The following is a 25,609-nucleotide window of genomic DNA, read 5'->3' as shown; positions in this document are numbered from 1 at the left end:
TTTTGATTTCGGGATTTTACACGATAAAGGACAGATAAATAAACACTCATATTAATGGACGATATCAATGTATAGTGAATACACTAAGAAGGAGAAAAAAAAACAAAGAAATGTGAAGTCCTTCTTTCGAGGTGTGCAAAATCCTTGCCACTCAATTGAGTGGAGGATCTTGTCGAGAATTCGACTATTAAAACGGGAGCCAAGCCACGAAAGAATTACATTGATAGTTTTAATAATTGGAGGTTGTCTGGTACTCTAGCTAACTTAATCCATCACACAAACGAAGCGCTATATGAAGTTTCAGCGGTTGAAGTCACAATAAGAAACTGATAAAAACAAGTATAGGCGATGTTGGATGAGTTCGATGGTAGGGAATCACGGAGTAATGTTGATCTGTCGGTAGCGGCGTCGACGGCGAGGCCTGGGTTTCAGGATCTCCCTCTTGAGATTCAGTACCTTATATTCGAAGAGTTAGATTTCAATGATATGTGGAGCTTGCTATCTGTTTCACGCTCTATTCGAGGGGTTGGACTTCATTTTCTCGACAAGCATTTCCCTTTTCACATGCGCGCCATTAGACTCCTCCAAGATTTTGAACGCGAGGTTGTTCCCCTTCTGTGCGCCCATTCAGAAAATGGACCGGAGACGAAATATCTCATGAATGGCATTGATGACATCAGTAAGGATGATGATGAGTCTGACGAAGACGGCTACTCTCTTGAAGACAGGGCAGTTACGGTGATGGTCGAGAAACGGGTAGTAGAAGGCAAATTCCACAACATCCATGTTCATGAAATCTGTGTGCGTATCGCAGTACTCCTTATGGACGCAATACGAGAGGTGACGGAGCTCGAGGGCGATATTTTGTGTCGGCGTGAAGTATTCAGCACACTGCTTGGCTTGTTGGAGGATTTGGTCTTAAGACGCGTGCTGGTCGCGCGCTCAGACACCGATATCGCCGAGAATGTACGCCAATGGCTACTTCCTCTCACTTACGCAAACATGTGTCTAAAAACCCGTGAATACTATCTGCATAACCCGCAACTCCGTATGCTACATGATCCAAAATACCGTCGGCGCAGCACGAAATTCCCGCAGGCGCCCTTCCTGCCGCGTGTTTTCTTGGCGCGGTGGAAGAGCCAATGCGATGAAGTGGCACGTTCCTTCCCGAATTTGATCCATAAGCGACTACAGGAGAGCGACGTGTCTATATCAGTGAGAGATCCCGCCTGGATCCAGGCTTGTGCGAAGCGGGAACAGCGGCTTCGTTTCTCCCGTTTTTATGGGTACTTGTTCCGCGTCACATCACTCTATCTTGAATCTCATCTGGAGGGGACGTACCAGGAATCGGTACGGGAAGCTATGGTGCAGGGTGAGGTAGAGGGGCTTTGTGAAATGGTCCTATCCTCTGGGTATCAATTACGAGTGGACACTTTGTGCGAAATCGTGGTCAGGGCCGGGGAGCAACTTTTTGCATATCTGCAGGGGCTGACTAGGGACCCTTCCACCGCACAAACGTCTCAACAGCAGCAAGAAGTCAATGGCAATGCACCGGATCCAGAAATACCAACGTGGCTATTACCTGAGAGGTATCAAATTCACCCGGAAGTAATACTGCGGCTCACCGTAAGTTGCTAACTGTTGCATGTATTCTCATTCGCCTCTAAATCCTCAATACAACTTTCCTAGCTCTTAGTGAGTCTAAAGAGACACGGGTGGGAATGGGGTTGATTGGTTGGACACATTTTATATTTCCTTTATAATTTTTTTTTTTTATTTTAATTGAATTTTTATTGTCAATATTATTCCTGTTCTATTTCTTGCCTTTCTTCATCCGGTTCAAAATATATATATATGGAAAGCCAGTGATGTCTCCGGAATACCACTGCTCCACAGTGTAGGCATTGCTCCTACTCCATCAATCACCGTAGCATTGAACAATCTATACAATTAAAAATTAAATAATAAACAAAAATAAAATAAAGAAAAAACGGCAAATAAATAAAAAATATATCCAAGGCACACAGGGGATAGGAAAAATTGTCGTGCAAAATCACATCGTTGGATGAATTGAAAGTCATTCGCGACTATTCTCTTACATATGTTGCAAGGTCTCCATGTTTGGAATAGCACCGTGATCTATAAGCAAGTCAACCATATCCCACATATTCTTTTCGACACACACCTGCAATGTAAGGGAATCCGGCTTTACCCCCCGATCAATGAGTAGCCGCACAAGCTCCCAGTTGGGCTCTAGTGCGCACACCCGCAGGGCCATATTATCCCGTAAGTCAATTTGCGCCCCTTTATCCAGCAACAGCTTAACAAGGTCGGCTCTACCCAACTTTGCAGATTTAATCAGTGGATAGCCGCTAGGTTTGTCTGGTGAAGCACCGCGATCAAGTAGCAGGCGTATCATTTCCTCGGCAGCTTCTCGCTTGTTACTCTCGGTATCGGAGCCGATACGACTAAAGAAATGGCGTGGAATTCCTCTATCCTTGAACGGAATCACCTCCTGTGTTTTGTTCTCTTGTTGGTAGCGCGTATCGAGGTAGTGGAGAAGCTTAAGGTTGAAGAAGCGCCACCGCACCCCTTTGTAGAAGGTTTTTATCGGAGATGGGCCATAGCGTTGCAGGAGCCATTCCAGCCGAACATGCTCATGGGAGGCAACCTGGTACAAGAGTCGACATGTGTACGGAAGCTGAGGATTCTCGGAGAGAATGAAAATGAAACTCAATACTTCGAAAGGGAGAGATGTTATGTTTGTCTCATGGAACATTTATAGGCTGTCAATAGTGGGGATACCTATAAATATTCCCCTTTATATTTGTTTGTGACTACTCGTGGCTTACAGAATTTTCTGCCCACTTTTGAGCCATTTTCACAGTGAATGGAAGATTGAGTGGAAACTGATTCTATACGCAGTGAGGGATTTCACCATTGTTTGCCTCAATGAGCGAAAGAAGGTAAACGTTCGATGGAGTTTCTATGAATACTGATGTTAATGTTTACAATTTTGTGATTCGATAACTCAAATGGTCATCCAAAGCTCCAACGCTAATCCCACTGTTGATTAACTCTTCTAGATATCCCAAAACTTCATCTCGGGCTACCCCAGGAACAAGGTGTCAGAAATGCTTAGAATATGGTCATTATACATTTGAGTGCAAAAACGAACGTGCGATCCCAAAGAGTCGACCAACTCGAACTCAGATGCTTGGTAAACCGCCTGAATTGCACGATATAGAGATCCCTGTTGAATTTTTAAGCAAGTTTGTATTTACTCTCTCTCTTTTTTGCGTTATTCTCTTCTAATATTGGGCTTGCTGCTATTGCCATTGTTTTAGGAATGGGCTTGCTGATAAAATTTTAAAAGAGAAGGAAAAGAGTCGAAAGAAAGAAAAGGAGAAGCGCCGTCGTAGAGATAGGTAATATTGCATGAATTTAATCTCTCTAATAGAGTATAATTGAACCTCATGCCTTATATTCGAATCCACCTCTCCTCTAGTTCTTCCTCAGAGTCGGAGAGTGACAGTGATTCAGAGTCCAGCTCGAGTTCGGGTTCGGACTCGGATTCAAGTTCGAGTGATAGCGACAGTAGCAGCAGCAGTGGAAGCAGCAGAAGCAGTGGAAGCAGCAGTGATAGCAGCAAGAGTAGTAGCTCTGGCGGAAGCTCAGTGGATAGGAAGAAGTCGCGCAAGAGGAGAAGGTCACACCCCTCATCAGGCAGCAGCGACTCAAGCTCGGACACCTCGGATTCAAGCAGTGGTTCGGATTCTGACAGCGATTCTTCCTCAGGATATTCTTCTTCAAGCTCTAGCTCATCGTCAGGGTCGGATAGGAGGTCGCGAAAAAAGCGTCGTGATTTATAATTATTAGTGCTGAGGATTTTATTTTAATTGCATTGTCATCAGATATGGAGGCAGGATTTCTTTCGTATGTAATAAATGAATTCAATATTTTGTAGCACAGTTTGGAGAAAGATGAGCATCCTAAATGTTGGTGTGGATTTAAGTTTTCAATTTGAGGGCATGCCAGGGATCACTTGGTATGCCCAATTGTGGTGGTGAGATATACCGGGAGCAAAATATGCTGAGCAACAGTTAAAAAAAAGGAGTAGGGGAATGACCTTTTCTGTAGTTGCAAACATATATATGATAGCATACTTGAATATTGTAGTTGCGGTCAAGAGTGTGTGATAGAAGTGAACAACCATTTTATTAAATCTCGTGACTCCTGTTGCTATATTGATCTGCGACCAGCGAAAGTTTGATGCTTTCACAAAAAGAGCAGAGTCAACTATCAGTAATCGAGGAAGATAGTCACATAATTTTTCGCCGGGAATATTCCATAGAGTAGTCACATAATATTTGAAATTTGGTAATCGTGCCAGCCAATGAGGCAAACTGATTCAAATGAAAAGCCCCGACAACGCGTCGCGTCTTTTTATTTTCTGTCGACATTTTTAGTCGATATCAAAAAAAGGACGAGTGCTAACCGTTATTTTTCCCTTTTGTTTATTTATTGTGCAAATCCCCGGAGCTCCCCTTGATTTGTTTTATGTTTGTTCTCCAGGATTAGGGTGCTCCGAATCAGTGATCTCTTCTTAATTTTGTATATGTTACCCCATTATTATAACGCGTAATCATATCCTAGCTATTTCGCAACTACTGTTATTTGTATTAGCAAATATTCTGTTTCTTGAGATACTTTTATTCTATTGCTCGCTTTTTTGCAAGAGGATAGAAAAATTCCCGTCATGGTTAGCAGAGTTTCTCTACCGCTCCAGCGCCTCTCCTCGCTATCGACAAAGGAGGATCTTTCTGACCTGAATATTCCGACAATCACTGAAGGCGCTGAGGATGTTGCTGGTTTGTTTCCTCTTGATTAAGAACTAAACATGAGCTTTCTCTTATATCATTGGTTTACTATTAATAGGGCTAAGGGGCCGGATTCGGCTGCAAAAGGATAATTCGCGAAATTGGATGGAGAGGCAGCGCAAGTATTTACAGGCGTACGAGTATCTATGTCATATTGGGGAAGCAAAAGAGTAAGTGAGAAAACTAGACCCTGTGTCCAATTCTTATACTCCTCTAATGGGCTACTTCACTGTTTCACCATACCAGGTGGATAGAGGACTGTTTAAATGAGGAAATTGCGCCAATCGTAGAGTTGGAGGAGGCTCTGCGTAATGGTATCATTCTTGCAAAATTGGCACGCTGGTTTGCACCTGGCTGTGTTCGGCGTATCTTCAAGGTGAAATCCTCTAAGTTCATTAAGCTTAAATGTTTACTCTTACCCACTTTCTTCAACCATTACCCCCCACAGTCGTCCAAGCTCCAATTTCGTCACTCGGATAATATTAATGCATTTCTTGAAGCCATCCGTAAGGTTGAGCTACCTTCAGTAAGTATTCCGATTTACCTGACATTGGTTGACCCATACATCACGGAGCAACCTTACGATGTATAAATATTTTTTTTTAGTATTTCTGGTTCGAGCTCACAGACTTGTATGAGAAAAAGAATATCCCGAGGGTTATATATTGTATCCATGCGCTAAGTTACCTGCTAAGTCGTCGAGGCCTCGCACCATGCGTGAACAATCTGGTGGGACAGTTGGAATTCACGGGTAAACTTATACACTGATATGCTATAGTTCCTTGACAGAAAAAAATAATTCACATCTCCTCTCCACTATTGTAGAGGAAGAAATTCATGCAACTCAGCAGGGACTTCTAGTGCAAGGTATTGTCATGCCCAGATTTGATAACATCGGTTCCGCCTTATCCCGTGAGTTGCGAGAATACTCTGCTGAGATAATGCCTGCCATTGGTTATGATGCATGCGAGGATACCGACTCCGAGGAGTATGAGACTCCAGAGCCGAACACGCCGGAACCTGAGCTCTCGAAGGAAGAGGAGCTCGCTGTATACTGGTCTAAGCACGAGCGGCAGGTGGTCCATTGCCAAGCGCATGTCCGACGTTGGCTTGAACGGCAATCATTCTTAAATCGTCGTACACTACACCGGCAGCTAGAGCCATTCATCATTGCACTTCAGGCGCATTCGAGAGGTGTTTTGGCACGACGTGATTTTGAAAGGAAGCTGCGTGGACTACTAGCATCAGAGCCCGTTATTATCAACCTGCAATCACGAGTCCGCGGGCTTATAGCACGCAAGAAGTTTGCGCAGCAACGCGATTACTTCGAGGCCAACGTTGCTAAAATCGTGAAGATTCAGAGTCTTTTCCGGGCCAAGTTGGCAGAGAATGCGTATCGACAGCTGAGTACGTGACTATTTGAGTTTGTTTGCATGCTCGTCATCCGAGGTTTCTCACGCGCCTTCTTTGTAATAGCAACCGGAAGTAATCCGCCCGTGAGCACGATTAAAAGTTTTGTCCACCTTCTGAATGATAATAATCTGGACTTTGAAGAGGAGCTGGGTAAATTATGTTGTGATGCCAGTGATACGAATTCATATACTTAACCATCTGTTTCCCATATTAAGCCATTGAGACGTGTCGTGAAAAGGTTGTTCGGCTTATTCGTGAAAATCGTTCGTTGGACTCCCATCTAAACGAGCTCGACCTTAAAATCGGCATGCTCGTGAAAAACCGTGCCACAATCGATGAAGTGTACAAGCTCTCCAAGAAGCAGTGCCGTCGCATGTCACAGGCCATTGCCATTTCTAAATCTGCGCAGGATAGCTTCTCGTTCAAAGGAATGGACAAGGAGTCCCGTCGTCGTCTCGAGCTCTACCAACAGCTCTTTTATCTGCTCCAGACCCAGCCGCAGTATTTAAGTCGGCTACTCTTTGTGCTCAATCAGTCCGATCGTGTTAAAAAGACGGTCGAGACCACCATGTTGACGCTGTTCGGATATGCACAGAACACCCGTGAGGAATATCTTTTATTGAAACTACTTCAGTCGTGCATCAGAGAGGAGCTGAAGTCGATCGAAAACATCCAGGAATTTATGCGAGGCAACTTTATGTTTCTGAAGCTCGTCCTCCATTACTATCGGTTTGTAGTGCACACGGGAAACGCGCCCACTCTCATGTACTCACTACTTAATCTGCTCCTTGTAGGGGTCCAAAAGAGCGTAAATATCTCCGCGAACTGTTCTCGCCCCTTATCAATCGCGTGCTCGATGATGAAATGCTTGACCTCCAGACGAACCCTCTGGAAATATACAAAGCATGCATCAATAACGAGGAGTCGCGTACAGGCCGTCCGACATCGAGGCCGTTGAATCTAACCTCTGAAGAGGCGTTGCTGAACGATGCCGAAACGAAAACCATATTTATCCAGCGTAAGTATCTCAGGATCCTAAATAGGTTGCGGCTCCATCTAACGTTTTATGATTGATAGATCTTCAACAATTGCGCACCGTCACCGAGGATTTCTTGAATGCGATTCTCAATTCTCTTGATAAAATGCCCTATGGCATTCGTATCATAGCCCGTGAACTCAAGGACGCCCTTACAGAGAATTTCCCCAATGAGCCCGAATCCGAGGTGATGAAAGTGATCGGAAACTTTGTCTATTATCGATACATTAATCCTGCAATTGTGTAAGTGCTGCATATCAAATAATTTGTAGAAGGAAAATTCTCATCTTGCCCGCTTTGCCCCCTAGTGCCCCGGAAATGTTTGACGTTGTGGAGAGGAGGATAGATCCTCAGCAACGCAAAAACCTCGGCCAGATTGCAAAAATGCTTCACCAAATTGCCAGAGGCAAAATATTTGCTGACGGCGAGGGCGAGGATAAGTTTGTTGCTCCTTTAAATAGCTATGTAATCTTTTCTTCGGGGAAATTCAGCAAATGGTTCCAAGCAGGTGCGTCGAGCAAACTAAATATATATCCAGCTTAAACACTGACCACCTTGTTTCCATAGTGACCCAAGCCAAGACGGCCGAGGCCTATTTCCATATTGACCAATATATTGATCATGCTACGACCCAAAAGCCTATACTCTATATTTCGCCTGCGGAGATCTTCTCAATGCACGGGATGCTCGTCGATAACCTCCAAGAAATTGCTCCGCTTCCAGACGACCCGTTGAACATTATCCTTAAGGAATTAGGAAAAGTTCCCGTTGTTGATGAAACCGTGCAGCAGCAAAGCGACATTAGCCTGACGCTTACTGATCGCTTTTCTAGTGAAGTGCAAGGTATTTGTTTACATTGCATTTTTTTTCATGAATATGACTAATCTTGGCTTTCTTCATTAGATCCAGACACCGAGCTGAAACGTCTCTTTGTTGAAACAAAGAGCCAAGTTCTGATGGTGATCCGCGTGCAGAAGGGGAGAAATTTACTCGAGATTCTAATTAGTCCGGTGACCCCTGAGGATGAAACCGCGTATGCAGAACTGATACGTCAGGAGAGGGGCCAGCATCGCGCCAATTCCGCCTCACCTCTTCCGGAAAGCTTTGCCATGCTGAAGCGGCAGACGATTGAAAACGTTCTTCGCCTTGAGGCTGAGGGGCGGGTTCACCGTGAAAACAACTACCAAGAGATGCTGAATTCTATCGCCATCGACATCCGTAACAAGCATCGACGATGCATGCAGCGTCGGCGCGAACTGCAGGTGCTGAAACAGACCCTAGCCAATCTGGAGGAAAAGCGACGCTACCTGGATGACCAAAAACAGAGCTATTACAGCTATATTGACACCTGCATGGAGAATATGAAAAACAGCCGAGGGTAACTTTATTTTTCTGAAAGAGCATTTAGGTTGGCCCGCTTCATTCATCCATTCATTTGTGTATAGACGACGCAGCCGACTCGTGCTGCCTTTCACCCGTCAATATTTCCACCTCCGGGAACTACAGCGCCAAGGCCGCGTGCCCCGTTTTGGCTCGTACAAATACTCGGCGGCAAAATTGCATGCAAGGGGCGTCCTCCTCGAGATTGAAGGGGTTTCTCCCCGGCAATTCGAGCGCATTATGCTCACCATATCTTCGGATGAGATAGGGGTGTTCCGCGTAGAGGCGGCCTTCGCTGGGCTGGGCATCACGGGTGGCGTGGTCGAATTGAGGCTCGAGGACATGCTACAGTGCCAATTCAATAATGTGCAGACGGTGACGATGTTTGATGGTGCGGCCAAGGTTAATGTCAACCTGTTACTCTTCCTAATCAATCGTAAATTTTTTGTCTAAGTCCAGATCTTGTGCAGTTTCTTAAGGAAAATTTGATAGCTTTTTTTTTATCTTGTTCTCTATTGTTACTCCCTTATTCTATCCTTTACATTTTATATCCTGTGTTTTCTTTCCCCCCTATTGTTGATACTAGATGTATTATAACCCAGATTAAATAAAGATTGTGTTTGTTTCTAATGATTTCCAAGACCCGCAATATATTCAACTATATCCAAAGGGGAACGATTTCAGCCAAAGTTTTTGACCTCTAGCTACATTAGAGGCGTCGCAATAAAATCTATCATTATTGTATATTATATTTGCAAAATAAAAAAGGTTTGATTTTTTCTTTTTGTTTACAGTCCAGAAAGAGGAGGGGGAGGGGGAGGAGAGAGGATGGTGGGAAATAAAGGAGATATAAAGCGCAGAGGTAACGAGAGAGGAAAGAAATAGTATTGGCGAAGTGAACAACTTGCATCCTAAGCTCACCAGGCCACCTCCTGTCGATTCGGCTGGCTTTCCTCCTCCATCTCGTATTCCACCTCGACTCTTGGGCCACCTGCAGAGCAAAACCAAAGTGTCAACAGCCGCTGTAGAGAGGGAAGCAAGGTGAAGTGAACACTTACGCTTTTTCCGTTTTGTGTTGGCCGGCTTTTTGCTCTTCTCCACCCTCTTCCGCTTGCTTGCCCCTGTCTCTTGCTCCTCCTCTGAATCGGATGCCATGCCATTTTCCAGATCGCCATCATCCATAGTTGTGACCTCGTCCATCCCCTCGAATAAGTCTCCATTCTCCTCGTACTCGTAGATATCCTCAATGTCCTCCTCATCCTCACTGTCACCCTCCACAAACTCACTCACCTCCTCACCATCTTCCCACTCCTCTTCACCCTCCATCTCCTCCTCTTCGAGCTCCTCCTCCTCATCCTCGTCCGTTACGTCGCTTTCAGCCTCGAGCTGCTCGTTTTCCAAGACTTGGCGCCATACGTCCTCATTCACATTCAATGGCTGATCTCCATAAGCTTTGCTCTTAAGGCGATCGAGCAGCTCTTTTTCAATGGCCTTCTCAAGGCGTGCAGCAGCCTCCGCCTTCTGTTCACGGCGGGCTTCCCGCCTTTCGGTCTTCTTCTTGATGGGAATCAGTTTTGCCCTATGCAAAGGATCAAGTGGAAATTAGAGGTGATTGGTGGCGTATTCATCCAACAAATACTCACTTTTCCTTCAACTTCAGCCTCCGCATGCGGATGAGATATTGTGTGATCTTGGTAAGACGCTGCTTACATTTGTGAACGATAAAGTTGGGCCAGTACACGAGATGCTTGTCGATTTGCTCGAGTGCCTGGGCGTAGTTCTTGGAAAGCTTGATGCGCTCCCAGAGATTGCGTGGGCTGTGAGCGCGCTCAGCAGTTTTGATGTAGAGGTACGCCACACCTGAGGAGGGTGGGGAAATGGAGAATAAATATTAGGCGGTATTGTCACATCGAATCATCGATAAGCCATCCCAGCATCCTAGACATACCTTCTACCTCACGTACGGTGGCGTATCGACTGTTGGCTAATGGGCACGATTGCCGGTTGCAGAGACCGGTAACGTTGTATTCATTTCGACAAAAGTTCTGAGTCTGTGTTCTATCCACAACAAGCAAACATGTAAGCCCAACCTCATGAAAAAGCAGATAGAGATCCGATGGCCTACTTGACTTTGTATGAGCAGAATTGCTGGTTAATGATCTGCCAAATGACTTCGTCGTTATTCATTATGTGGGAATAAACAGCAGAGAAAAGAGCGCCGTCTTGTTTTATTTTCCTTCCGAGAAGGGAATTATAATGTAAACAACCTAGTACCGTCACAGAAATAAGCCACAAAAATAGGATAGGACTTCATTTTCTCCTAAAGGCCTGAAGCAAATTAAAACAAGCGAGAAAAAAAAAAATGCGAATGGAAGAAATTGTGATTAGTGCCACAGTGAAGAGTGAAGGCAGTAGTAGAAAGATGTATATAACAAAACTTCAATAAATAACAACAGCCAAGAGGAATGGGAAGGAAAGGAAAAGTCTAAAAAATTATTTGTGCAGAATTTTCGGACGCGCTTCATCCCAAGGCCCGTGTATCTTGCTAAGAGAGCGCGGTGAAAATTAAAAGAGTTGGATTAGCCTGCCACAACAGGAAATTCATTTATGAAGACTTACTTTTTGTACTTTTGTATCTGAATTAACCAAAAAGGACACCCAAAGGTAATGAAGAGAATTGCAGCAACGTACAGCACTACTACAACACTCGAGATGGTCGCGAAGAGAACGGTTGCAGTAATGAAGAGTAATAACGTCAGGATAACGTTGCCGACTAATGAAAGATTCTATACGCCCCAAGGAGAGGAAATCACGTCAGGAGAAGTATAAACAGTGGCCCAACGGAAGAGAATGAGGCAAACCTTCACCAGCCTGCGGAAAATGGAGAAGAGGGCAAACCACTCAATTGCAAAGGCCATGAATGCAAACACCGCCAGGTCCGAGGTCAGTCGCGATGCAAGCAAAACCGATGCAAAAATGGCCGCATTCGTGCTGACCGAGCCCGGAAACCCAATGTTCGTGATATTGCCGGAGCTATAGTCGTGAAACAGCAGGTTGGCGAGGAAAAGGCATACAGTCAATGCCCAAATAGTGTCATCACTTGTGGCACTAGTAAGGGTTTTCAGGATGGGGGAGAGGCCAAGAAGAGTTACAAAAAAAAGTATAGCGCCTTTGGCGGTCTTTTTCCCTGGTGTACAAAAGCTCGGATGAGTTATATTCCAGATGGGAATCGAAAATAAAGAGAGGTTTACTTCTGTAAATATAGGTGGGGTCTGCTCGGCCAATGTTGAGATCCCAAAACACATAGCCTACTGCTGATAGCGCGGACCCTATCCATATCAGACTCTGCGCCGAGAGCTTGGCAGTATAAAGATATTTGAACACGGCAACAAATACCATGATGCTGCTAATTTGCTGTGAGACGACGTTGGACTCGACCACCACCGTCCAATAATCATAATTTCGAACATTGACTACGCACGTGAACCGCCTTGTCAGCAGCCACGGATAGAACGGCATCAACGCGAAACTTACCGTTTTTTTGGAGCTCCTCAAGAAACGTTGCATCCACATAATTGTCCGGGTAATCCTGCTTTACATACAAAAGTTTCCTCCATTTTGTGGTTGGCTTTTTATTCGATGAATGCTGGAGAGGCGATGGGCCAGTTAGCTAGGGTCTAACAAAAGGGAGGCGGAAGAGTATCATACCCGTTTACCATCTCTGCAGATGAAACGGATCAACATTAATATACAATTCACCACTTCCAATGAAAGTTCAAAGCCTTACATTTTCGCACCACAGAACTCACATATGACCGTCCCATTCTCCGTTGCATGCGTTTTCTGTTTCGACATTGGTTCCACTTCCCCCTCGGATGACAAGTTATCGCAGAAATTTTAATATTCTAAATTTTTCTCTCTACATAAGCCACTCGTCAATTACGGAACATGTCAAACTTTTTTGTCCTAATAGAGATACATCAGGCCATGTCAGAACGTAAGGATGCCCTCGTGGATTCCAAGCTTATGGAACATGCTCTCGATCCAGAAGATGGGCTTGAGGAGGTATGGCAGCTTTCCACCAGCCTTGTGTGCACCGTTCGAGTTATGCTAAGCAACTCGCTCTTTTAGCTTTTGGATAAACTAGGGCACCTGAATCAGTGCTTAGAAAAAGTTGGAAAATACAGGTATATTTCAGCCCTTTACGTTTCCATTCGTCATTATGGGATGCCATGTGAACAATATGTGCTTTCATTTTTGCACCTAGAGTTGAAATGACCCAAACAGTCGATGATTTAAACGCGGTAACCAATCTAAGCGCAGGAGACTTGGAGGAGAAAATTAAAATTTCAAGAGACTTGCGCGAGAGGGTACAATTTGGCTATTACATTAATGAGAGAGGAATGTAAAGTGACCATGCCTGTTCATTTTCTACAGCAGCATCAGCTTAACGAAGCCACTGCGCTATTGCACAAACAACTCACTGAGCTGCAGCACCAGATAGCGCGCAAAGAAAAGGACTTGAGGGAGCTGTGTCGGATGGAAGAGGAGCTGGAACTCGAGCTAAGAGTATGTGTATTTGTGCTCCACCCCCTCCCCCTCCTCCCCCGGAATTGTGTGCCTGACACCGTCCTTTTTCAATGACAGGGCGAGAGCAGGAGGAGAGCCGTCATTTTGCCTTGGATACGCTCCGAGCGCATCTATGCCGAGGGCAATGGAATAATGTCAAGGTGGATTCATGAAAAGTGAGTGCCTATTTTCGGATAGAGAGACAGCAAGTTTATAACGTGTAACGTGTTTCCCAGCTTCCACTGGTTAGGTCCGTCCATAGCCGCTCTCTTGGGGATATTCATTTTCTGGACAATTGTTGCATTTTAACTGTACTCTTTCCTCCTCCATTATTATTTAACTGCTACGCATATATGCACGCTCAACCGCACAAAAACTATTTGTAACTTGTACATGCCCCTCTATTTTGTGTTCTTTCTGGTATACCACCTATTTTATCGAGAAGTGACTACCCAGTCAACGCCAAACCCTCTAACCACCCACTCTCCTGTATGTACCGCCAAACTATGCTAGATGAGGCCTGGCTGACCGCGAATTCCGTGTGTGGTATTTCGTGAAATGGCTCATTCTATTTTTTTTTTTGGATTCTATTCTATTTTGTCCCCTAGATCGATGTTTTACTCGGATTTAAACTGTTTATTATCTAGCCACACACCCATATCCCCATGCATATTATAACCAAAGGGTGTGAATAAAGCGTATTTTACAAAAGCAGCCAGTTGGGTGATTATATTCTATACTTGAGTCTTCTCCGCTGCTGGTGATGTGAGATCCGTCGGAGTGTGGATTTTGGTCGGGATCATGGCGAGACGACTCGGGCGCCAGGCAAACGCGGACGAGGAAAAGTAGTTAGGGGATCCGACATGCTGGACCCTTAGTTCCTCAAAGTTCGCTGCTATCATTGCTATTCCTGCGGTGATTTCGTAAAGGGCGAACTGTTTCCCGGGGCAGAGGTGCACGCCCGCACCCCAGGTCATAACATTGGTCGAGGAATATTTGTCACGACTCGGTTCGTGATAGCGAAAAGGATCGTATTGAAGCGCCTGTTGGAAAATGCAATCGGAGGCCTGGTTGTGCACCATTAACATCGACGTGCATAGGGCGACGGAGTCGACTTGGCCGACGTAGTAGCTCCCCAGGGTGAGTGGCTTCGCCGGCCTTCGATGGATGGAGAAGAGATGGGCGTTCATGCGGGCAGACTCCATAATGCAGGATTTGATCAGCTTGGAATCAAAGATGTGCTCCGCATCGCTAATGTCCTGGTATATCCTGGTGAAAACCTTGCTTTCTTCCCGAACTCTATGCCAAACCTCAGGGTGGCGAGCAAGGTCGAGGAGAGATTCCGAGAGCCCGTATGCCGTGTTTTCGGTGCTGACGTAGAGCAGACAGACGATCAGGTCCCCGATATCCTGGTCGGTGAGAACCTTTCCATCGGAGCCGTAGTCCACCGCCTTCCTGAGCAGAAGGGAGTCGCTCTTTTGGGGGTCGGCACGGTACTTTTGGATCTCGGGGAGGAAGCGCTTCGTGATCAGCTTTCGATAGGTGGAGAGTCTAGGGACGAAGATGGGACGAAGTGCCCTGGAGGGGAGAAAGTAGCTTAGGCTGATGATCTTGTTCAGCAGTCCCGAAAACTTTCGATGTAATGCGAGCGTCTGCTCGTCGAGCTCCGCCGCAAGAAAGCACATCGCACTCGTGGAGGAGATAAACCGCACCATCTCTTCGATGACATCCGCGCCTCCCGCCCCTACTCTCTCGCGCATCCTCCTCACCATCCGCTGCGCCCCGTCCAGGATCTTGGGAGCAAACTCATCCGGCTTGACTCCCACGGTGCCTTGCATGATTCGGATAAAAGTGTAAAACATGCTGGCATCATCGGAGAACGCATCGCCAAAGCCCAATTGCACGAGGATGTCGTAAAGCGACATGTCCTCCTCCTTCATTCTGAAGTAGGGGTGGATCAAGCTTTTATCGCAGACGACCACCATCTCCCTTCTAAACAGGCGGATCTTGAAGACCCTGCCATACTTGCGACATGCTTTGCGGATGAATCCCAACGGGTCTCTGGAGAACTCGTAGCCGTGGCCTACGATCGGCCATGACCCCCTCACAAGAGGAACTTCCCGGTGCCGTGGAGAATGCTTCCGAAAGCCCCATCGGCTGAGCCCATAAACTACGGCAGCCCCCACATAGAGACTCAGGGCATAGAACAGCATAGGCGCGTGGTTGGAAAGTGAGTGGGGATAAAAGGAGGTTGTGAAGAGATACTTCCAAGGCACCATGGCCTGTATATTTATATCCAACCAAGGCCATCATCCCAAATGGGCAATCATTTCCAAAAATGTAAATTTTCATCCCTTAGCAATTTAAACATGTTTACGTTTCAAGGAAGCATTAAGGATCTACGGACGGTGTATCTTGGTGGCCCCGGATAAAAACCAATGCACTCTACAAAGATATTTTCTACCCAATCGGTAGAAAATGGCATTCGTATCGTATTTCTACCCAATCGATTCATATCACAAAGCCAGGCATGTTTCTCGTCTATACTTCCGAGTTCCATAAAGCTCGCGAAAGAAAATTTGCCACAGTTCATGTGAGATAAGTAGACCCTTCACGGCCAATCCGAGAAATTCGTATCGAGGATTGCACCATGGACGCTAAAGACTCGGCTCTGTCCACGCTTGATAAGGCGCTACAGCTGACCAAGACAAACAAAACCCCGGCGGACGTGAAGGAGGATTCCGTTCGGCGGCTTCAGCTGATTCTGGAACTGCTGAGTATGAATGTGGACGAGGTGATCGAGGATATTCACACGCTCTGCACCGCCTACTCGCTCCGGAAGCCGGACGAATTCCCCAAGCAGAGGCCCATAGGCCCACAAGCCAAGGAGACGGTGAGCCGCCATCTACGCGGCATCATCAAGGCGCTCCAAGCTCGATTCCCCAACTTCCAGAAGCCCCCCTCTCCTCTAATGTGCGCGGGAAAGAAGGACGTGTTGGAGACCGTCGGCATCCTGTCAAAGGACAAGGATTTCCAGGAGGAGCTCTCCAGCGCGCTAAAGGGGGGCAGAGGTAGAGATCCTGCCGCCTACATGCTTGGGGTTGCTCTGTACGTCGATAGGATAGAAGAGTACCAAACCCACAATGGGGGCATCCTGGTCAAGTACATGAACACATGGTTCCCAGAGCTCTTTCTCCTACGCATCAAAGAGCTTCGGAAGCACTATCGAGCTCGGCCAGATGATATTCTCCTGGCCTCGATCGCCAAGAGTGGAACCACCTGGACCAAAGCGATCATCTACACCATTCTCAACTATGGGCGGCAGAAGGCCAACATATTCGACCAGTATAATCCGCACGAGTTGGCCCCACCCATCGAGTTTCCACGCGCTCCCTCCGCGCAGGGCCAGATCCCGAGCGAAGAGGAGCTCCCCTCGCCTCGCTTCTTACAAACGCACCTGCCGTATCACATCCTGCCCGACTCCATCAAAGCGTCCGGGTGCAAATTCGTCTACGTCTCACGCGATCCGCGGGACACATTCATCTCCTACTTTCACTTTGTCAAGAGAGCTTCGGAAAACGAGAATCTCGCGTGGAGCAAACCCGACTTCTCGATGGAGGGGATGTTCGACGATTATTGCAACGGCGCCTTTTTTGCCGGCCCCTTCAAGGACCATGTGCAAAGCTACTGGGGCGCGAGAGATTCCGCCAATATACACTTCCTCACCTTTGAGAGCCTAAAGAATGACACGGCGAGGACCGTGAGGGGGCTCGCGGCATTCCTGGGCCGGCCTGATTTCACGGACAAGGAGATCGACGACATTATTCAGAGATGCAGCTTCGAGTCCATGGCTAACTCGGGGTCGTCCAAGCGGAGCTCGCTTCTCAACCCTAACATCGACAATGCCATGTTTTTCAGAAAGGGCAATGTCGGCGATTGGAAGCAGGACTTCACCCCCGAAATGCAGGCCAGAGCAGAGGAGGCTCTTCCCACACTCCCCTTCCACTAACGAGGATCAATTCTTGTCCAGAGTAAAAGGCCCCTTTTCCTTGCACGATAAAAGGGTTATTGACCCGACCGAACTTCCATTGTAATAGACATGGATCTTTTGGAGATCGAGGATGGCTGCATCCTTCTTTCACGCAGCCCCATCCAATTTGTGTATACGAGTCTTTTACGAATTAGTTTGTGGTAAAAAAAAAAAAAAAATAAAAGTGCTGGCGACTTTTCAGTGAGAGCTCGTTCGAAGCGAGAGGGTAGAAAGAGATGGACATGGAAAATTGTGGGAGGGGGAAGGGGAGAAAGTTGTATATTAGCTTTGGACGGGAACTATAATTTACACTGAGGGGAAGAGAAGAACATGACAGATATTTACTCCTTTTTCAACCGCCCAGTCCGGTGCACTCGCATGTGACGTCTCAGATTGCTTTGGACGGAGAAGGAGCGGCCACAGCCCTCCACCGAGCAGACAAAAGGGCGCTCGCCGGTGTGCGAGTAGGTGTGAATTTTTAATGAGCTCGGCCGGGAGAAGCGCTTTGGACAGTAGGGGCACTGGTAGCGGTTCTGCGACCCATGGCTGGGCGGCGGTGGAGGGTTGGCTGCGGGGGTCAGGGCGGGCGAGGTTGCCAGCGGCGAGGTGGAGGAAGGCGCACGGGGAGGAGAGTGTGCCGGCGAGGCCGAGGGGGCCTGGGAGCTTGGCTTGGGCCCCGGGCTCCCGCTCGTCTCCTGCAGCGCGGGAGGGACGGGCAGCGGGGGAAGGATCCGCTCTGCGCCCGACTCGCGGTTGATCAGGCTGTCGATGCTCGTGTGCGAAGCGGCACGTCTATGTTGGTGGGGGTGGTGTAAGCGCGGAGGGAGGGGGCCGTCGCTTGCGGAAGAGGCCGAGGAGGCGGGTGGGGCAGGATTGAGGGCATGCAGGGGGGCGAGCTCGCGGTGGGGGGAATATGGGTGCGTGAGGTCCGAGACGGATCGATGGTGGGAGTGGGGCCGCAGCCGAGCTTTTTCAAGGGGAGAGGACGGGGGGAATGCGTTCGGGGGGCTCAGGTGGTATGAGGAGGTGGAATGTTTGGGGTCCGCTAGTCGCGAGGGGGAATTGGCGTGGGGGAACCCATTATTCTGGGCGGGAGGCCAGCCGCGGGCCGGGCCGGTCTGAGGGAGCGCTGGGAGGGTCAGGTCTCTGTTGAACACCTCTACGCCCCTCATTTTGGCCAGGTCTGGTTCCATGGTGCCAAGCGGATTTTCGGGGGGATCCCCAAGCTTCGTGTGAGCCAGGGCATGGGTGAGCTTTCCGATGTGCGGGCTGAACATGGGCGACTGCTGAGAGGCGGGCGCGGCAGAAGGGGATGGGACCTGTGATGGCTCTCGGGGAGGAAAGGTAAAGGAGGGGGCAAAGCCATCGCTGCCTGATCTCATGTGTCCGCGGCGAGGCGCATGGGGATCACGATCGGGAAATGATGAAAACGGGGATGAGACGTGCCGTTGATGAAGGCCCGAGGCCCGAGGCCCTACAAAAGTATACGATTAGGGAAAGGGAGGGGGCGTGGGCATGCAACCCCATTTACCAGGAACAGGCTCGGCGAGCAGGGTGCGAATGGATGGGAGGGCGACGTGGGTCTGTTGCATCGGGGAGTGATAGCTGGAGGTCGAATTGCCGGGGAGGGGGAGGGGGAGGGGGAGGAGAAGATACGCTAAACAGTAGGAGGAGGAGCAATACTAGCGAGGATAAATAAACTGGAGGGTGGGATTCGGGTTGAGATAAATAAGAATATACAGGCAGGGCAGATTAGGGATGAGGCATGCGCATTAGGCGTGGCGATTGGCTGGTCTATATCCCCCGGGCGAGGGCGGGCGAGGAGGGGAGAGGCGGGCGAGGAGAGGAGAGGAGAGGAGAGGAGAGGAGAGGAGAGCGGGAGAGGGAAAAAGCAAAGAGGGGCAGCAGCGGGATGGATAAAAGTTAAAAATAGACCCACTCCATCGACGACAGATCTGCCATGCACCGCTCTCCCACAACCGTCGCGATTTGAAATGCCGACGAAAATTTGGCCAAGCTTTTGGCAATGCTCACCGCCTGGTGGGGAAGCGAAACCGGCCAGGGGTGATCAGCTCTGCTTTCGAGCGGAAAAGCTTAGATGCTTCTTAGGGAATTTCAAACAGTGACCCATCACCTCCGGCCGTGTAACGCTGGCGGGTCCAAGGATCTCGGGGGGCGCATGATGTAATGGCATCGGCTTGCTAGCAAGCAAGTCAACCCTAAACCGGTCCTTTTCGAGTACCGCGCGGGGGCGGGAGCGCTGGCCGGCGGGGGCGCGCACGAGAGCGGCGCAGGCACGGGCGGGTCGAGCACGCCCCCTGCGCCCGAGACCACCACCGTGGCGGGCGGCTGAGGAGGCGCACTGCGGCACAGCGAGGCTGGCACGCTTCGATCGAGGATGTGCGGGACGCCTTGATAAGCTGGGCTAAATTTAGCCCGTCATCGATCGCGGCGGTTTCAACCTTGATGCAGCGTCATGGTCCCCCTGCTCCCCCACCCCAAGCGCTCGGTTTTGTGTTGCTGCAGCCCCTAGGCTCTTCCCCAGGCCGTGGACCGGAGCCGGGCAGCCAAGACGGGCGAGCCTAAGGCTTCTGAAACAGGGTCAAGAAGCTGTTCCACCCTTTACGGACGGCTTCCAGTCAGAAGCAGTGTTGGGAAATTTAAATCGGAGCCCAGGCCACAATTCGATCCATTTCCTCAATTGTATGGAACAGCGGGAGCCTCTCCTCAGAATTCTTAGCCTTCCATCGCCGCCCTCTCTTGCTCCCGCGCCCCCTCCTCCCACTCCCGCCCTCCTCCATTGCTAGCATTCCAGAGCTCGCCATGATGCATTCCCGCACCCTCGCCCTTGCATTCGCCCTCCTCCTGGCCACGCCGTCCTTGGCCTGCAACGGGTCGCCGGATCTCTGCTCCAAGCCCTACAACCAGCTCGCCTACGCGACCACGCACAATTCCTTTGCATCCGGCTTCAACACCGCCGCCAACCAGCAATTCGACATCCCCACCCAGCTCAAGGATGGAATTCGCGGGCTCATGCTCGATGCCCACAAGCCGCCCGCGGGCAAAGAGGCCAACGTGATCCAGCTGTGCCATACAAGCTGCGACCTGCTCGACGCAGGCAGTGCGGGCAACACGCTGAAAAACATCAAGACCTTCCTGCAGGCCAACCCGCAGGAGGTGGTCACCATCTTCTGGGAGAACTTCGACAAGTTCCCCGCCAGCACATTTGCCCAGGTGTACCAGAGCGCAGGGGTGATGGACATGGTGTACTCCCACACCCCCGGGGCCCCGTGGCCGACGCTGGGCGACCTGGTGAAGCAGGGAAAGCGAATCGTGAACTTCATCGGCGATAGCACGGACGACTCGCAGCCCTGGTAAGTAGAGTGAGCTCGGCGGTGGCTCGAGTGATCGGACCTGCATACTGAATCTTGCATATTTCTCCTCCCCCCATCCCGCTCCAGGTTGATCCCGGAATTCGAGTACGTGTTCGAGACGCCCTTCCAAGTCCCAAGCAACGACGCCTTCACTTGCACCGTCGACCGCCCCGCCGGAACGTCGCCCAACGGCAAGATGTATTTGATCAACCACTTCATCTACAGCGCGCTCACTATCGGCGGCCAGCAGGTGGAGCTGCCCCAGCAAGGCCAGCAGAACGTGACGAACGGCCAGGTGCTGGTGGATCACGTGAACTCGTGCTCGCAAACCTTTGGGCGAAACGCCAACTTCATCGCCGTCGACTGGTACACGGCCAACGACGGCCAGGTGCTCAAACTCGTGTCGCAGCTGAACGGGGTGCCCTATGTCGCCAGAGCGCTCGGCAGCCCGATGCAGGGCAAAAAGAGCGCGGCTGCAGGCTTGCCCAACTCATTTGCCGCCCTCTGGACGTCGCTGACCCTCCTTGCGCTGTGGTCGCTGGCGCTGTAATCTTTAGGATATATAGATCGATTTGATTTCATTTCATATATTGATTTTTTTTTCCTTTTCCATTTCTTTTCCTTTTCCTCCCCCCCCCCCAACCGAGCCCGCTTGACATATACTCTACTTCATCCATGTCAACTAGATAAATTATTCCATTTTACACCACGCTTCTGATTCCAGTGAGCGCAAAACGCTCTTTCACTCTATTGTCTTTTCTTCTATAAATAAATTTGATATATATTATCTCAAACCCGAGTACAAACAATAAACTCTTCAAGCGAGAAATGGGGCTGGGGTGCAGAGGAAATGAAAGCGAGATGGAGATAGGAACGAAGCCAGCATTCCCATGTGGCGAGGAGTGGGGAGGAGGGGTTTAGTTCCGCCCAGCACGGCGGTTGCCACCCACCCGGCGGTTGGCCCCAAATCGGCGATTGCCGCCTTGCACCCGACGATTACCCTGCTGCCGCTGACCCTGTCCTGGCAGTCTTTGTCCCTGTTGCCTCTGTCCTGGCTGCCTTTGTCCAGGTTGTCTTTGGCCCTGACCTGGCTGACGTCCCCGGCCGGCTTGGCCTTGACCTTGAGCTTGATCCTGAGCTTGCCCTTGGCCTGCATTGTTAGCTCCCGACGAGCCTGCTTGCTGCGCTGCCCCGCCTTTTCCGCCGATCGAGATGTCGGCGCAGTTGATGTAGGTTTCGCCCGTCAGCTTGGCTTGCCAGCGGAATCGAAGCGTGCACTTGTCGCACTGGACGTTGCCTGGCGAGACAGAGTCCGAGAAGTCTCCGTTGGTCTCGGCACAGTTGGGCAGCGTCTTCAGGGTCTTGAAGTTGCCATCCCGGCCGTCCGTCGAGAGCTCGATGAAGCACGGACCCTTGTGAGCGGCGGTGATCTGCCACTTAATGGGGATTTGCGCGCCGGGCTGGAAGTTGGCCTGGACGTTACCTGCAGGCTACGAGGGAAAAAGTTGCCGAGGATTAGTGGGATCTCTTTTGGGGAGGGGGAGGGGTCCAACTGAGCCCAGAGGCCAAGCAGGACGCGAAGGCAAGGATACGAACCAAACCGCCACAAGGCTGACGCGTATTAGGCCCCTTGGCAAAGTCGAAGCCGTTGTTCTGGTCGCCAGGCTTCAAGCGAATCGGAGGAGAGACCTATTCATGCGAAAGTTAGCCAGGAACGGACCGGGTAGTGGAACGGTGGGTCCCAAAAAAAAACAAAGGGTACCATCCGACCGTGAGCCGCGACAAACGAGGGGATAGCGGAAAGCAGGAGAGCAGTCACAAGCGACGATTTGAAGAGCATGGTGTCTAGGGGGTGGGGAGAGTGTGGTAAAGATTGGCGTCTGTTAGGCTTCGACCAGCGAACACAGAAAATAGGACTCGATGAATGGAAGTGGTGAGGAAGTAGCAAGCAAAAGAGCCTCGACACTCCTCTATCCTTTTATATCTGACCCTATTTCGGTCTTATGGCCAAGTGGTCCCCCTTGGACCCATCAACCTAACCCACATTTCTCTATTTGTGCGAAAGCTTATTGACCAGATCGCGCGAATAGAAAATCCAAAGGGACCACCTAGAGGAGATCGAGAATATATTAGCCATAATAGCTTCGGTCGGTTTCCTTTTTTTTCCCTTTTCTTTCGCTTTGGACCCATGCATTGTTGACCCAGCGTAGGCCTCCTTAGGTTAAATGGTGGAGAGCCCGGTAATCGCGACTGCGACTTGTGGGCTCTTTTTTTTTTATTTTCCTTCCTATTTTGCTCCATGTTTCCAAAGGAGTGTCGGGGAGTGAAAAAGAAAAATAATCATAATATCACTAGCGTCCCAAGCAAACTTTTTTTTCCACGTCGGCCCTTCAGAAAAAACATCCTTTTATTCATATGAGAAGGGGAGGGCTGGGACAACGAAAGTATTTGGAAATTTTACACGGCCGGAGAGAGGTCATCACGTTAGGGAGGAGTTGACAAATATAATCTTGCTAAATTTCGTGATATAGAACTACTTGGGAGGCCGGTTCCCCTCGCGAGAAGGGGCGGGGCCCAGGATGGAGCTCGATTATATTACGAAAATAGAAAAATTAACCATGAGTGACAGAGAAATATTCAGTTGGCAGGGGAGTGCGAGTGTGTGTGTATTAGAGAGAAAGAGAGAGAGAAAGGAGGAAGGGGGGGGGGGGGTCAAGGAGTTAGACAAGCAGCCCAGCAGCCCGTCGTAATCTTTGCCTGATCAGCATGACGTATCTCGAAAAGGTCGAATTATGGGTCTGCACAAAGTACTCGCCCCTCGCGGCGACCAGCGCATCGACAAAGGGGATGAGCAGCTTTCCCAGCGGGATGTTGTCGAGCTCGTTTCGCAGGCCCCACAGCGGCGACTGCGTCAAGTCGAACATGTCGGAGAGGGTGGCGATGCAGGGATACTGCTCGTAGAACCCCCGCAGCACCTCGCTGGTTTTCGGGTGGCGCGCATCCGTGGCGAGGAACAGGAACGGGACGTCGCGCCGACAATCGGCGGCGGAGTGGGGCCGGAGGGTGGGCGGGGGGAAGTGCTCCTTGAGCTCGCTGAGGATCAGGTTGACGGAGTCCTTGGCGTTCTCGCGGAAGGCTCCGTCCCCGACCCGCACGTGGGCCGACGAAAACCCCCAGGCCCCTCCCAGCCTGGCCACGATGTCCCCCACCGTGGCCTCGATGGCGGGGTGGGTCACCATGAAGCTCTCGAGGATGCGCTGGTACAGCGCCTCGTTCTCCTTGCTCAGCGCAAGCCGCTGCCCGCCAAACATGCTGCCGAAGTGGAGCAGCCTGTGGGGGACCTTTCGCAGCGCGTCGACGGACACGCCGTAGCTATACTTTTCAAGGGTTTGGTTTGATTCCAGGATGCGGTACTCATACATGGAGTTGTCCTTGATGTAGAACACGTCCTCACCCCGAACCCCCAGCTCCCTCTCCAGCCACTCGGGGGTGTGGTCGTGGCGCTTCTTCATCTTCAGCATCCCCCTCAGATCTCTGAACGACATTAGGTAGTCCCAGTGCAAGTAGGTGTACCGATTGGCGAGCCCGCACTCGTCCGTATGCCGCTTGGGCGAGGAGGGCGTGCAGGTGCGGAGTTTGAGGCGATCACGCCGCAAAATGGTCCTGAGGAGCTTGTCGTACGGCCGCCATCCAACCACCTTGCCCAGGGTGATGGGCGGAACCAAGAGCGTGCGATTGAGGAGATGGGCCAGCATCATGGCGTTGGCCAGCTCAACCCGCTGATTGTGGAATCCCGAGCAGGCTAATGGATTCGGAAAGAGCGTCAGCATCAGCAGAGCAAAGGCCGCGGCAGAGTTCAAATCTCTGGTGCACTTACACAGATAGGCTAGGTATTTCTCCCCTTTCTTGCGGGGTACGGGCCTCTCGTTCAGCTGCTCGAGCTCCAGGAGGTAATCCGGCGTGGCCGACGCCAGCGTCTGTTCTTCACTCAGCATCTGACATTCTTGGCACAGGTGCATCAGTCCCCGCCCGTCTTGAACGGAATAGAGGAGCCAAAACACCGTGATAACTATGAATGCACCGAGGATCGTGAAAAATGTGCGGCGCCGAGGATGTCGAGGGGCCCAATCGGTTAATGATGCGGATGATGGGGATCGATGTGGCGAGAGGTGGGTCATTGTCCCATGCAATCCAGAAAAAGACAGAATCCGACCCGGGATGATTGGGGGGGAAAAGAAAGAATGCGAATGGATTAGAGTGAGAAAACGAGCGGAGGGAAGAGCATTGAGGGGAGGAAAACGGGAGGGGCGGCGGGATGAATGGTGCTAATGAGTTTTTAGATGGGATGGTTGGGAGAAAAATCGATGTTTCGAATTTGTGGCATATACCAATTTTAATTAAGGAGGCCGGCCCTGGTTGGTGGGGTGTGTTTTTGCAGTGCATATCTGGCGACCGATGCCACATGGCACAATAGGGGCGGGGATAGAGTTTCCAACCTAATCTTGGGCCCTCCGTGGGCGCTGCCCATACCAACCCCGATCGCCGCTGCAGCCGTCCACCCCTCTCTGCATGGCGCGGGAACCGGCCAGCCGACCAGCCTGGGGGCCAAACTTCCGGGTGCAACGCGGAGAGAAGCTTCAGTAGCAGAAAGTCATGGGGTTGCTAATGGAACACGTTATTGCAACAAAAGAAACAAGTCTATAGTATTATCATTTTGTAAAATAGAACAACGAAAAGCATTTAAAAGAGAAAAGCAGAAGAAGAAGGAAAAATATATATATATATATACTTGCGTGTGTGTGTATAGATAGGAAATAAAGCGAGAAAGCCGAAAAGTGGAAGGAGAGAGGATTGAAAAAAGAAAAAATGCTGAGAAAACAAATGATTCCCCATGATTCCAAAGATTAAATACCAGAAATAAAGCCTG

The 25,609-nt window shown here is 49.8% G+C and overlaps 14 protein-coding genes across 14 annotated transcripts; 6 read left to right on the top strand and 8 right to left on the bottom strand.

The window, feature by feature from the left end:
* Positions 1–348: 348 nt before the first annotated feature.
* Positions 349–1,731, top strand: VTP21DRAFT_7126 (uncharacterized protein; the record flags this gene model as incomplete). The annotated part of the gene is made up of 2 exons (XM_069397833.1): positions 349–1,626; positions 1,690–1,731. 2 exons carry the CDS (start codon positions 349–351, stop codon positions 1,729–1,731), a joined length of 1,320 nt encoding a protein of 439 aa, XP_069255353.1.
* Positions 1,732–2,095: 364 nt separating this feature from the next.
* Positions 2,096–2,779, bottom strand: VTP21DRAFT_7125 (uncharacterized protein; the record flags this gene model as incomplete). The annotated part of the gene is made up of 1 exon (XM_069397832.1): positions 2,096–2,779. The coding sequence occupies one exon, from the start codon at positions 2,777–2,779 to the stop codon at positions 2,096–2,098; it is 684 nt and encodes a 227-aa protein (XP_069255352.1).
* A 173-nt stretch (positions 2,780–2,952) lies between these two features.
* VTP21DRAFT_7124 (uncharacterized protein) lies at positions 2,953–3,872 on the top strand (the record flags this gene model as incomplete). Its single annotated transcript, XM_069397831.1, has 4 exons — positions 2,953–2,966; positions 3,087–3,272; positions 3,348–3,428; positions 3,509–3,872. The coding sequence occupies 4 exons, from the start codon at positions 2,953–2,955 to the stop codon at positions 3,870–3,872; spliced, it is 645 nt and encodes a 214-aa protein (XP_069255351.1).
* Positions 3,873–4,759: 887 nt separating this feature from the next.
* Positions 4,760–9,162, top strand: VTP21DRAFT_7123 (uncharacterized protein; the record flags this gene model as incomplete). Its single annotated transcript, XM_069397830.1, has 14 exons — positions 4,760–4,871; positions 4,939–5,050; positions 5,127–5,256; positions 5,329–5,406; positions 5,487–5,631; positions 5,706–6,287; positions 6,357–6,443; positions 6,509–7,022; positions 7,088–7,311; positions 7,371–7,572; positions 7,638–7,837; positions 7,897–8,172; positions 8,233–8,707; positions 8,775–9,162. The coding sequence occupies 14 exons, from the start codon at positions 4,760–4,762 to the stop codon at positions 9,160–9,162; spliced, it is 3,525 nt and encodes a 1,174-aa protein (XP_069255350.1).
* Positions 9,163–9,626: 464 nt separating this feature from the next.
* Positions 9,627–10,896, bottom strand: VTP21DRAFT_7122 (uncharacterized protein; the record flags this gene model as incomplete). The annotated part of the gene is made up of 5 exons (XM_069397829.1): positions 9,627–9,700; positions 9,768–10,288; positions 10,353–10,569; positions 10,658–10,767; positions 10,835–10,896. The coding sequence occupies 5 exons, from the start codon at positions 10,894–10,896 to the stop codon at positions 9,627–9,629; spliced, it is 984 nt and encodes a 327-aa protein (XP_069255349.1).
* A 306-nt stretch (positions 10,897–11,202) lies between these two features.
* Positions 11,203–12,564, bottom strand: VTP21DRAFT_7121 (uncharacterized protein; the record flags this gene model as incomplete). The annotated part of the gene is made up of 7 exons (XM_069397828.1): positions 11,203–11,254; positions 11,329–11,495; positions 11,571–11,896; positions 11,961–12,182; positions 12,244–12,355; positions 12,418–12,430; positions 12,497–12,564. 7 exons carry the CDS (start codon positions 12,562–12,564, stop codon positions 11,203–11,205), a joined length of 960 nt encoding a protein of 319 aa, XP_069255348.1.
* A 93-nt stretch (positions 12,565–12,657) lies between these two features.
* Positions 12,658–13,587, top strand: VTP21DRAFT_7120 (uncharacterized protein; the record flags this gene model as incomplete). The annotated part of the gene is made up of 6 exons (XM_069397827.1): positions 12,658–12,774; positions 12,841–12,896; positions 12,977–13,079; positions 13,147–13,278; positions 13,357–13,454; positions 13,515–13,587. The coding sequence occupies 6 exons, from the start codon at positions 12,658–12,660 to the stop codon at positions 13,585–13,587; spliced, it is 579 nt and encodes a 192-aa protein (XP_069255347.1).
* Positions 13,588–14,012: 425 nt separating this feature from the next.
* Positions 14,013–15,557, bottom strand: VTP21DRAFT_7119 (uncharacterized protein; the record flags this gene model as incomplete). Its single annotated transcript, XM_069397825.1, has 1 exon — positions 14,013–15,557. The coding sequence occupies one exon, from the start codon at positions 15,555–15,557 to the stop codon at positions 14,013–14,015; it is 1,545 nt and encodes a 514-aa protein (XP_069255346.1).
* Positions 15,558–15,928: 371 nt separating this feature from the next.
* On the top strand, positions 15,929–17,287 carry VTP21DRAFT_7118 (uncharacterized protein; the record flags this gene model as incomplete). Its single annotated transcript, XM_069397824.1, has 1 exon — positions 15,929–17,287. One exon carries the CDS (start codon positions 15,929–15,931, stop codon positions 17,285–17,287), a length of 1,359 nt encoding a protein of 452 aa, XP_069255345.1.
* A 362-nt stretch (positions 17,288–17,649) lies between these two features.
* On the bottom strand, positions 17,650–18,900 carry VTP21DRAFT_7117 (uncharacterized protein; the record flags this gene model as incomplete). Its single annotated transcript, XM_069397823.1, has 2 exons — positions 17,650–18,782; positions 18,840–18,900. 2 exons carry the CDS (start codon positions 18,898–18,900, stop codon positions 17,650–17,652), a joined length of 1,194 nt encoding a protein of 397 aa, XP_069255344.1.
* Positions 18,901–18,965: 65 nt separating this feature from the next.
* On the bottom strand, positions 18,966–20,001 carry VTP21DRAFT_7116 (uncharacterized protein; the record flags this gene model as incomplete). Its single annotated transcript, XM_069397822.1, has 3 exons — positions 18,966–19,345; positions 19,430–19,733; positions 19,990–20,001. 3 exons carry the CDS (start codon positions 19,999–20,001, stop codon positions 18,966–18,968), a joined length of 696 nt encoding a protein of 231 aa, XP_069255343.1.
* Positions 20,002–20,131: 130 nt separating this feature from the next.
* Positions 20,132–21,232, top strand: VTP21DRAFT_7115 (uncharacterized protein; the record flags this gene model as incomplete). Its single annotated transcript, XM_069397821.1, has 2 exons — positions 20,132–20,682; positions 20,770–21,232. The coding sequence occupies 2 exons, from the start codon at positions 20,132–20,134 to the stop codon at positions 21,230–21,232; spliced, it is 1,014 nt and encodes a 337-aa protein (XP_069255342.1).
* Positions 21,233–21,599: 367 nt separating this feature from the next.
* On the bottom strand, positions 21,600–22,522 carry VTP21DRAFT_7114 (uncharacterized protein; the record flags this gene model as incomplete). Its single annotated transcript, XM_069397820.1, has 3 exons — positions 21,600–22,165; positions 22,236–22,371; positions 22,445–22,522. The coding sequence occupies 3 exons, from the start codon at positions 22,520–22,522 to the stop codon at positions 21,600–21,602; spliced, it is 780 nt and encodes a 259-aa protein (XP_069255341.1).
* Positions 22,523–23,402: 880 nt separating this feature from the next.
* On the bottom strand, positions 23,403–24,860 carry VTP21DRAFT_7113 (uncharacterized protein; the record flags this gene model as incomplete). Its single annotated transcript, XM_069397819.1, has 1 exon — positions 23,403–24,860. One exon carries the CDS (start codon positions 24,858–24,860, stop codon positions 23,403–23,405), a length of 1,458 nt encoding a protein of 485 aa, XP_069255340.1.
* Between the last annotated feature and the right edge of the window lie 749 nt (positions 24,861–25,609).

Source organism: Calcarisporiella thermophila (genome assembly GCF_041956535.1).
Source record: "Calcarisporiella thermophila strain CBS 279.70 unplaced genomic scaffold VTP21scaffold_3, whole genome shotgun sequence".
In the NCBI taxonomy this organism is placed as follows: domain Eukaryota; kingdom Fungi; phylum Calcarisporiellomycota; class Calcarisporiellomycetes; order Calcarisporiellales; family Calcarisporiellaceae; genus Calcarisporiella; species Calcarisporiella thermophila.
The sequence above is the reverse complement of the archived record's forward strand: the minus strand, read 5'-3'. Positions and strand labels throughout refer to the sequence as shown.